At 41.1% G+C, this 11,425-nt stretch overlaps 1 protein-coding gene across 1 annotated transcript; it reads right to left on the minus strand.

Moving 5' to 3' along the window:
* Nucleotides 1–1,188: 1,188 nt before the first annotated feature.
* Nucleotides 1,189–10,555, minus strand: LOC143394758 (RNA polymerase-associated protein LEO1-like). Its single transcript, XM_076849402.2, has 9 exons — nucleotides 10,475–10,555; nucleotides 9,758–9,903; nucleotides 8,976–9,060; nucleotides 7,475–7,569; nucleotides 6,787–6,921; nucleotides 5,220–5,352; nucleotides 4,041–4,155; nucleotides 2,827–2,924; nucleotides 1,189–1,251 (listed from the first exon to the last, which is right to left on the minus strand). Exons 1-9 carry the CDS (start codon nucleotides 10,553–10,555, stop codon nucleotides 1,189–1,191), a joined length of 951 nt encoding a protein of 316 aa, XP_076705517.2.
* Nucleotides 10,556–11,425: the final 870 nt, after the last annotated feature.

Consider the following 11,425-nt stretch of genomic DNA (forward strand, 5'->3'; position numbering starts at 1 on the left):
AAAAAAAAAGGTAGGAAAAGGAGATAGAATGTAAGTCCAGGTTTTCTGTATTGAGAAGATGGGGCATGTTTTTCCTTGATCATTTCCATCCAATAATAAAACATCTAGTATTCAACTCTCAGAGGCAGAGAAATAACAAATGTTAGATCATGAAGGATTTACATAGTCAAGTCAAAACCCATCTACTTGAGGAAGCTGACCTCAGAGAAATCAAAGTGACTTTCCCAAGATAACACTGCTGGTTCCTTTATTCCGTATGTATTTATTAGGTACCCATTATCTTACACCCACCAGGGGAGTCACAAGGCCAGGAGTTGAAGCTAGTGTTCTGTTTCCTATTGCTCTTTTCCTTAAAGCTCATTTATCTCAGGTGAGTATCTTGAGCATCTGTCTTCATTAGGTCACTGATGTATTTGTTCAACTTTGTGATTGTTTCCATCTGTAAGGTGAGTATAATAACACCTACAGGGTGTTTTGAGGGGTAGAGCTGGAATAGAACAGCTCTCAGCAAAGCTCCCAGTATCCTCGGAGCCCTACCATGCAGAACCTGCTCTTCTAAGACAGCAGGCCATGTGGTAAATGGAATTAACGCCTTTGCCAAGGAGACTAGAGAGCACAGGAGGGCCCTAAACCCAGCTAGCCAGGGCAGAAAGACACCTGGAGGCCATCCCTGAGCTGAACTTAAGCTGACATCTGACCCCTGGCCAGGAGGAAGTGGTGGGGCAGGGCAGCAGGAATGCACTCAAACTAAGACCCACCCAGAGCAAACACTTACCAAAATAATCATCTCACTTGGCAAAAGGAGATTTTCTAAAGACTTGGTTTTGAACATTTTTTTATTCATAACTAACTTTATGCAAAAAAATTTTAATTAAAACAAGTCATTTCATCATTAAAAAAAAAAAAAACAACTTGAGAGGCTGGGGGTGTAGCTCACTGGTAGGGCATGGACTTTGCATACACAAGACTCTGGGCTCGATCCCCAGCCCCACCAAAATTTAAAAAAAAAAAAACAAAACCAGGGGCTGGGGTTGTGGCTCAAGTGGTAGCGTGCTCGCCTGGCATGCACGAGGCACTGGGTTCGATCCTCAGCACCACATAAAAATAAAATAAAGATATTGTGTCCACCTAAAAAAAATAAATATTAAAAAAAAAACCTGTTGAATGAAGTTTATACTAGTGCACATCTTATGCTTCAATCATCTTCTTCCTCTTCACCCCTTGCTTTCCTCTTTCTGGAATATTCATCTCCTGAACAGATAATAGATGAGTTGTAAAATTCAATATAAGGCATTTTTGGAAATCTTACTAAAACAGATTCTAGCTGACAAGGGAAGAGTCAGCTCCTCATGTTAGACCTTGACACTCCTGGTGGCTGACCTGCATCACACAAGACACTGGCTCTAGAAGGTCAGGCTCCTAGAAACTGGGTTTCCCAGGGCTGCTGTCATGTATGACTGACTTTCTTTCTATACTGACTATGTTTTTGTTTTGCTACACTGGAGATTGAACCCAGGGCCTTGAACATGCTAGGCAAGCCCTCTACCACTGTTTTATTTTTTAATGTTTTAAAATATGTTTATTTTTATGTGGTGCTGAGGATTGAACCCAGTGCCTCACGCTTGGGAGGCAAGCGCTCTACCACTGAGCCACAACCCCAGGCCCGCTTTTATTTTGAGACAAGGTCTTGCTAAGTTACCCCAGCTGACCTCAAACTTGTGGTCTTTCAAACCTCCTCCCTCAGCCTCCTGAGTATAGGAATACCTATACCTATAGGCATGTGCACCACACCTGGTTTACTGAGTGACCTTACCATATTACTTGAAATATGTCCCTCTCTTCCTCAGTACTTCACTTTTCTCTATCTACAATTCAGTATTTTAGAGCTTTTTAAAAGCCTTTTAATTTTAAGCAAAGATTGCTAATGACTTATGTGTTTTTTCAGTATGGTTTTAAATCTTTAAATATATATGCGTATGGAAAACAAATGAAAAAGTCACTAAAGTTTAATTAAGCATTTATGTGACTGTGAGACTTATTTCTATCTGTATCTCTGGAACTTAGAATGCAAGCCAGGCACAGTGGCACATGCCTGTAATCCCAATGACTCAGGAGGCTGAGGTAAGAAGATGGCAAGTTCAAAGCTAACCTCGGTAACTTAACAAGACCCACCTAGGAGGTAGGGGGAAAGGTTGGGGATGCAGCTCAGTGGTAGAGTGCCCCAGGTTTAATCCCCAGTACTAAAAAAATACATACATATGTTAAGTGTTACAAAAATAATGAATAAATTCATATGGCTTAAAGGCAATAACAGTGATTTTCATACTTAGTTAAGACTTAAAATTTCTTTGTTCCTTTGAAGTTATAAAAGAAAACAAGGAATTACTGGGAGAAATATTTCAATAGAAATAACCCTCAACTACTATAATATCCAAACAATAAAGATACTCATTTTCCCACAACAAACATGATAGATCCCTTGTTTTACTGACACCAAACTATCATTCTTTACCTGAGCCATGGTATCTGAGAATCCTGCATCTTGTCTTATAGTATGTTCCTACCTGAAATGCTCAACTCTGGCCCATATGCCTGCCTAGCTTCCACTTACTCTTAGTGCCTATTGGAAGTCTCCTCTGAGAAGCCTTCCAAGAGCCATCAAGCACAGGTATCAGACCCTTTTCTGGGCCCCTCTAATACCTATTATTGCATTTGTCTCACTGAATTTCAGTGAGACAAATTGCTTCTGGTCTGTGAGCTCCTCTTCCCAGGAGTTGATTCCTGGGCACAAGGCCAACCCTTAGAATTGAGTAAATGCAGGCTTACCTCATCACCAGTGATTTTCTTTTCTTTGAGTAATCTTTGAACTTCATCTTCTTCTGATCTTTCATCACTGTCGTCTGAGGAATATCTAGCTTGTTCCTCTGAAAGCAAAGGAATTTTAGACATGGTATTGACCTCTGTAGTGATTCAGCTTGACCTGACCATAGCCATCTTGAATCATCACCACCATGGTTGCCCCTGAGCAACCCTGTCCTATGCATAGTGGTTTGTGAATCTTTATGATCAGAGCCTGGTTCATCAGCACCAGGAATGTGTCTGACGTCTTTGCTGTTAGTTGCATATAAACCTGGTAGATGAATACCACCTTTGTCCTCACCACTACATAATCCTCCTTCTCTCACCCAAGTTGAGGATCCATTGATCTTGCTGCCAGCCTTGACCATGCTTCTGTCAGTAAGTCCCCAATAAATTGCATTCTGTGCAATCCTGAAACTGTCTACTTCTTTTTTCAGTCTGTCAGCACCTCCTGCCTACAGTGGCCAGTCTTTTTACACTGGCTTCTCCCGGAACAACTGACAAAGATGATGACCCTTTTATTCTTGAAAGTGTCTTCTGCTGAATATTGTTACTTCCCACTAGACATTGTCCTTGAGAAGACAACAGGTATTTTTAAGTGTCAGTGGGAAGGCAGATATAACATTCACACTTGCTGAAATGACTTAGATTGAAAGGGTTTTCTCAAGTTATTTGACCACCTCAAATATCCAAGAAAGGGGCTAGAGATATAGCTCAGTTGTTAGAGTGTTTGCCTCACATGCACAAGGTCATGGGTTCAATACCTAGCACTATAAAAACAAAAACAAAAACCAAGAAATGTTAGGTATTATCATCTTTAAGAACTATGAAATTTAAATACTGAGTCCTTAATTATACAATTAACTGCATATATAACAATTTATATGATAACATACATTTTCCTCCACAAACATTTATTTAATAAATTTTCTTTGTTTTGGAAATGCCTTATGTTCACAGTTAACCTTTTCTGTGGGAAAGTGGCTCTAACAAAAACAAAAACAACCAAAGTGGTGGGGGGTGGAGTGGGGGGTGTTGTACTGGCTGATGGACAGGGAGGAAGAGCTCACCAGAGCAAAGCAGGCCCTGTCACCTGAAGTAAGATCTGACCACACCTGGCGCAGCCCAGAGTTTCCCTTAGTAATGGGCCTCAGTGGCAGCCAGGCTGGAGGCCTCCTCACCTTCCTCATCCTCATCACTGCCAGGGTCCTGGTCGAGAACACTTGGCCCCTGCTGGTTCTGTTTCCCCTGCAGATGGACAGCCTGGTGAGTAGACAGCCTCAAGCGTTCTTCTTTCTGTAAAGAAGCAAATAAACTCTTTTAGCTGGACATGGTGGTGTACACCTCTAATCTCAGCTACTAAGGAGGCTAAGGGGGAGGATCAATTGAGGCCAAGAGGTTTATACCAGCCTGGGCAACAGCCACACCCTGTCTCAAAAAAAAAAAAAAAAAAAGCTACTTTCATGCCTACTTGAACCCTCTTTTACCCTAAGAAACATGTAAATGCCTAGTCCAAGACAGCACCTAGGCCCTGTATCTCCAGAGTGCAGACACCTCTCTTTGCACCTCTGTTACCACACATAGTGGATGGTTTGGTTTGGTTTGACATCATGAAGGCAATACAAGGGTGAAGAGGAGGGAAGGATCCCTCACTCTAGTCAGCCCACTCAGACCTGGCACAGGAGTGGTCTCAGAACTTACACTGTTCTCTCAGGACAGTGCCACTCAGCCCACGCAGAAAAGCCAACAGCCTGAGAAACCCAATCCATGCCCGGGACAGCTGAATTGACTTCCCAGGAAAGTGGGGACTGTCTTGTCATCCCTGAGCTGCACACACCGGACCTTCCTAGGTTCCACTCCCAAAGTGTCTAGATATTCCTGTCCTGACCCTCAACCCAGAGAGCATCCCACAGCACCTGACAAGAGGCGGGGGTGAGGGGATTCCCCAAGCTACAAGGCAGAACCTTCCTTGCCTTACAGCTGCCTGGCATTCTGCACTTTGGTCAAAAGGCTGGACCAGTGTCAGGCAAGTCTGGAATGTTCTTTTGACCTTCCTATTTTCTAATACAGTTCTGTAATGTCTGTCAAAAAGAGGTTGGGTTCTAAAAATCAATAGTTTTTCTCTGAAATCTAGATCATGGGGACAGTGCTTGAGTCCCTTGTTTGCTATAAGCTTCCATCAGCCATTGACATTATTGTGGCTGATTAACTACAAACTTAGCAGGTTAAGCTGGATTCTGGTAACTATAAGAAATAAAATAATAGTGGCAGCAAAAAAAAAAGTGAATTAATATTCTGGAAAATAACACCTCTTAATGCACACACACAAAAATATCTAGGATAAAACCTAGAGAACATACCTTAATCATTTCTGTGCGTTGGCATTCAGGATCACGACCAGCTATTGGCAAGATTCTAATATGTGTCTTTGAACTTGTATCCAGAAGTGGCAGGGTCATCTTTCTATGTGTGGCACTGTCTGTAGAGTGAGGTCTGCCAGGAAATGAACAACAACAATGTCTCACTCTTTACCAAGAACATTTGGGGGCAAGCATACTAACAGCCAAATAACCTGGAGACAGTGACAGCCTCACACTGGGCAGAGCAAGGAGGCAGAACCACAGTTTCCCATTCTCTGGCTCCCTGAGAAGCTCCCCACCCCCTGCTGCCCCTCCTCCTGGGGAAATCTGACTGTGTGAGTAGAAGTGGCGTGGAAAGGAGGGAAGGCAGGTGGTAGGGTCAAGGGCTTTTATAAAGAACACACAGCCCCACTCACATAGAAGAGAAGTAATATGAGATCTTAGTTCTTTAAGGGTGGCACAAATGCAGAAAGCACAATTGGAGAACTGAAAGTGAGTCCCTCCACCTGGATAAAACTGGGAGGAAAGGTCAAAGAGCAAAGGAAGGATGAGCTTTAGGAAAGGGTCTCCGAAGAAGGCATGGCTACAGAGAAATGTAAGAAACAAAGTTGTGTTGGGCAGATATCCCACTGTGAAACACGGGGCAGTATGGGGCAGCACAGGGCAGCACAGGGCATGGTGCAGAACAGGCAGAATAAGTACTGCATATCTTTGGGATGCCATTCTAGGAGACATCCTTAAAAGGAGCGCCATTTATTGTGCCAGGTTTCTGCAGGAAGTTTTATATAGTCTTCAACTTAATTAACACAACATCTCCGAGAGGTAGACATTATTTTCATGTTATAGCAGAGGGAACTGGAAGTTAGTGAGTTTGAGATCCCGCCTCAAGATTACACAATCTCAGAGCTGTCCCTCACAATGTTTATATAAACACCAACAAATTCTCTGGGTATAATAATATACCATATAACATTCACTCTTTTTAAGTATAGAATTAAATGATTTTTTTGCAAAGTTATGCAAGAATGACTGCAATCTGATTTTAGAAGATCTTCATGATCCCAAACAGAACCTGTGCCCATAACTCTGGAGGAAAGTTGATCCTAATCTCAGCAGTGTGTCTTTCAGGGGGAGGGTTCTAGAAGGTGCCACAGCACCACCCATGGCAATGAGCTCAGCTGATCTACACATTGCTTGGGCACAGCCGGTCATGCCTGTTGCATCTACACACTGGCACCATTCTGATGACACTTACCTTCCATGTCAATTTCACTAAAGGGAAAGGCCACACAGATGCATTGTTAAGACTGTTACCAGGTGCGCTGACCAATGTGAGTCAATATACCTGTCTCTAGGTTATACATCAGTCTCCTGTGAGTTTTGATGGCATGAGCTAGCTCCCAGAGAAATGGCGTCCAAAACAGAAACTTGCAGTTAACTTGAGAATCAGTCCCCAGTCCTTGGTGAGCTGCACTATGGAATTAGGTCAGTTGGAAGAATCAGGAACAACATCTCCACTTTGTTACTCTTTAACCACAAGTGACAATGTGCAGATAGGAACAATTACCTAAAGGTAAGTCTGGATTTAAAGATGGCTTGTCCCAGTAGACCAGTGTCTTCCCTTATAAATAGGTGGTTGTGATTGCCCTGCAGTGGGGCTTTGTAGATATCAAACACTTCGTTGCCTAAATGCAGAGACATGCTGGAAAGGAAAAGCCATTCAGCTATTAAGATGGATATTTAGTGGGCCCTACAGCATCCATTCTACCCTGTTAGCTTCACTTAAAAAAAATGAAGAACTATGGGATCCTGTCTTCATACTGAATTCATAAGGAAGAAAAGCTACTGTCAATAACCTACTTCTCTTCAAAGTAAAATGTGGTCAAATCTATCCTCCTTTCAACTTGAAATATAATTCCTTGTAATTTCCCCAATTGCTACCACTTCATTAGCCAACAGAAATCATTTTTCAAAAATATTAATTAAAATATCTGGAATCTCACAGATGAGAACTAGCCTTAGTCTTTCACATGAACAAGGCAGATATAAGGGATTTGAACATAACTTGGGTCCATGTCCAAGGTCTCCCACAAGCAGGGTTAGAATGACCTCGACTTTGCTTCTCTCTGTTTTTCTAGGTAAAGCCAGGGGTCTACCATGTGTCAATTCTTTAATGAAAATAACACCCAAATAAAGTCCTACTCATCCAGGCCTCCCTGAAGTATTTCAACATTCTTAGGGCATATTGCACTTACCTCCCATCTGACCACTTGACTATCCGGGCATTGCTTTCTTTAACTTTCTTTCCTTCTTCATCTCGGCGAATCCTCCATCGTATAGTATTTTCTACCTGATTCAAAACACAAAGGTATTAGAAAACCAATTTAAATACATCTTCTTTTTTCCTCAAGTGATCTATAATCATATGCCAAGAATTGATAGGTAATGATGGAATAAGCTTACTAAACACTGAAACCCATCTGCTGCAAATACCTAGAATTATTGGTTGAACTAAACAGACATTTTGCTTAAAAAACTTCTCTGAGATTCATTTCACAGCAGTGGAAGCAGAAGCACAGCATGATGCAGGCTGAGGCTTTGGTCCACATATAATGGGCAGTTCAAACTGAGATCTCTGGGCTGAGGGTGTATTCAGTGGTAGAGCACTTGCCTAGCATGCATGAAGCTGTGGGTTCTATCCCTAGTGGGAAAAAAACAAAAAAAGAATTTGAGACCTTTGTCTTTACAGAGTCCAGGAAAGAAGGGCTTAATAAGCATTCTTTAGCTTAATGAAACAGAAGAACTCTGTGCATGAAATTAAATTTTTAAAAAAGAATAAGCAACTAACTAATTAACAAAAAATTAAAACCCAAGACTTGTGCTCTGCCATGTTTTTGAGGCCAAATTTCCCCATATAGTGGGAAACTCCAAGTCATAAAAGTAGAGTAAAAATTGACCATGTCCCTGATTAAGGAAGACAAAACATCCTGTGGAGCCTGACAGGTACTGCCCACCAGTCCAGGCCTTCTAGAGAAGAACAAGCTAATGGCAAGGTTTATTTTTGTGAATAATTTGAATATCCATAGAGTCTAAGACTTTTCTACTGTGGAATGTTGCTAGCATCTACCCACCAGAAAATGTGGAGGCAGTTCTGTATACCTCACTACATAATCCTGAAGGAAGAAACAGTTTGCAACAATTTTTATCCCTACTTCTATCGAAAAATTTGAAGTTGCAAAAAAAAGAAACAGACCTACAGGAATTTAAAAAGAGAGAGAGAGAGAGTATGATGTCCCTTCTCCCCTAAAAATACTTTGAAAAGTCATTTACTTCTTTGTTCTAAACAGTTATTTATTGATAACAGGTAACATGAAAGATTTTCATAAACTCGAGTCTTGAGTTATCATTCCTGTACTTTACAAAAGAAAAAACTAGGCCAGGCAGAGTGGTAAGTGTTTGTGGTTCCAGTTACTCAGGAGGCTGAAGCAGGAGGATCCTTGAGCCCAGGAGTTTAAGGACAGTCTGGACAATACAGCGAGACCCCATCTCATAAAAAAAGCAAACAGGGCTGGGGTTGTGGCTCAGCTCTCAAGCGCTCACCTAGCAGGTGCGAGGCGCTGGATTCGATCCTCAGCACCACATGAAAAAATAAATAAATAATATAAAGGTATTGTGTCCAACTATAACTAAAAAAAATTTTTTTTAAAGAAACAAACAAAAAGAAAAACAAAAAAGGAATAGAGCATGAGGTAATACCTTTAATTTTAACCTGGTTCTGTCTTCCTCATAAAGCACTTTCTCATCTTCGAATTCATCTTCATAAAACTGAGGATCGAAAGGTCTAAAATTTTTTTAATGTCATATTAGTCATAGTTAATAATGAATATGATTGACACTATTACTCATCTTTCCAATATGCACCAATGTTTCTTAAAATCACAGTGGACAACTTCATGTAAGCCTTTAAGGAAGTATGCAAATTATGGTACTTTCTTGAAATTTATAAAACATATTGTCTGAAATAAAATCCAAATGTGACTAATAATTCAAAGTCTTCTTTGGAGGAATATGTCTTGCAAAGTGTAAGCAACACATGATCTAGCATTTCATATATTTTTTTAAGAACAGGTCATGCTTAATCACAAGAGCTTATGCCCATGTGCCATATAGGTACTACCCAGCGACATTATTTTGTTGTCAAAATAATTTTTTCTAGATTCACAATGATCTCTGCACTGAACATTTGTGGTTCTTCTCATCTTCCTCACTCATTTTCAAATTATTCAGCTTTACACTAGTGAAAAATGCCTCCATCAGTCATGATGTCTGTTTAAAGTACCAAAATGCTAGAAAGACTATTAATATTAAAACTCTTACCAATAATTCTTCATTTTTCTACCTTAGTACATCCTAAATTCATTTTTTTAAGTTACAGGAGAAATATCTTTATGATTAGTCAACTCATGATAAATAAGAAAAATATTTTTGTTCTTCAAAGTTTTAGTCAGTATCTTGAAATTTTTAATCAGTTCTCTTACTTGGGTTCTATACTGAGAAACTTGGGTAGTTTAACAAAATATAATTCATTTCCTAAGTCAGAGTTGATACTGGGAATTTTTATTTCTATTCTGGTTTCAGAAACAGGCTCTTCTTCCTGCTGGTCCTGAGGTACTCTGTGTTCATCCTAAGAGAGGAATCAGAAGGTAAGAGCATGAGGAGACATTCAAAATGCACTAACTTTACTCTGCACCAGGCAGACAAAAGTTTGAAAGGAGGTAAATTCAGGCACTGCTTTAGGGATAAAATAGCAATCTCTCCAAGCCTCTCCTAGAACTTCACCTTCCACCACTTAAAACCAGCCAACAAAAATAACATGGGAACGAGGTCTGTTAGCCTGGGTTACTAGAAAAATATATCTATTTTACTGATGTTTCTATTTTTCATAAGATAGCCAGCGACAGAAGTGTGAAATTATTCAACCCATCAGTACTTACTGCTAAAATCAGAAAATACCAACATAGCCCACATTATGAGTCCTCCTGGTCCCGCCCCAAAGTTGGTATCAGCTTTGTCTGAGCAGTTCCTGCTGTGACTTCTAATATCCCACATTCCCAATACAGCTAAGAATACCCCCATTCACCAGGTGTTCAGTTATCCTTGTCCTCTCTCAACATCAGAGAAACAGACCCTCAGCCTCTGAACCTTTTTCTTATCTTCACATAATGAGATCAATTGAGATTCATGATGGTACTTACAAAAGACTGTCTTGAAATGGGTAGTAGATTGTCCTCATCACTCTCTGAAGAAATGTCATCTATATCTCCAAACAGATCCATGGTCCCACTATAATGTTCAATGTTGGGGGGAAATGCACAATATATATTGGTCTGATTAAAGTTCTTCAACATGTTCCCAATGTTCACCAACCAAACAAATCTCCACTAAACCAACCTCACACTGGCTCTCCAAGCCTGGCCCCAGAAGCCTAACTTGTGCCTTGGAGATGTAAGAAGGCAAAGTCAGTTGGCCAAAGGCAAAGTCGCTATGACTGCCAGCTTTCAAGATGGCTCCCAGAGATTCCCACCTCTGGTTTTCATGCTTTTGTGTGGTCGCCTCCAACATGGTCTCAAGATTGTTCTATGTGGTCAATGGAGTACAACCTCACTTCGAGGTCAGGCTATGAATAACACTGGTTTTTCTGTGTTGCTCTTTCTCTCTTGGGTCACTCTGGGGGAAGCAGCTGCAACACTCAAACTGCTGGTGGGAAGGCCCAAGCGGTGAGGAAACAGGCCTTTGCAAAGAGCCACACGAGCTGTCTTGGAAACAGCCTTCAGTTCCAAGACTAGATACTGCAGTACAGCCTGTGAGACCCTAAGCTCTCCTGAATTTCTGACCCTCAGAAACTGTGTGAGATAGGAAATGTGCATTGTTTTAAGCTGCTGGCTGTTGGAGAAATTTGTTAGAGCAATGGAAGGCACTCTCTCCCTTTGTTCTCTGCATCCCTGTTTCCCATTCACTTTGTACTCCGGGATCCTAGTGACCTCCTACAGTCAGGATACTCAAGTAGAGGCCTGAGTTCTCCACACAGCTCTGTCTTCCTCTTAAAACACATAGAGCTACACTGGCCCCCATATCCCTTCCTTCAAGCGAGAATATCAGCTAAAACCATGCATGGTGGTATACACCTTTTAAATCCCAGCTACTTG

The sequence above is a fragment of the Callospermophilus lateralis genome, chromosome 3, assembly GCF_048772815.1.
Source record: "Callospermophilus lateralis isolate mCalLat2 chromosome 3, mCalLat2.hap1, whole genome shotgun sequence".
NCBI classification, from domain to species: domain Eukaryota; kingdom Metazoa; phylum Chordata; class Mammalia; order Rodentia; family Sciuridae; genus Callospermophilus; species Callospermophilus lateralis.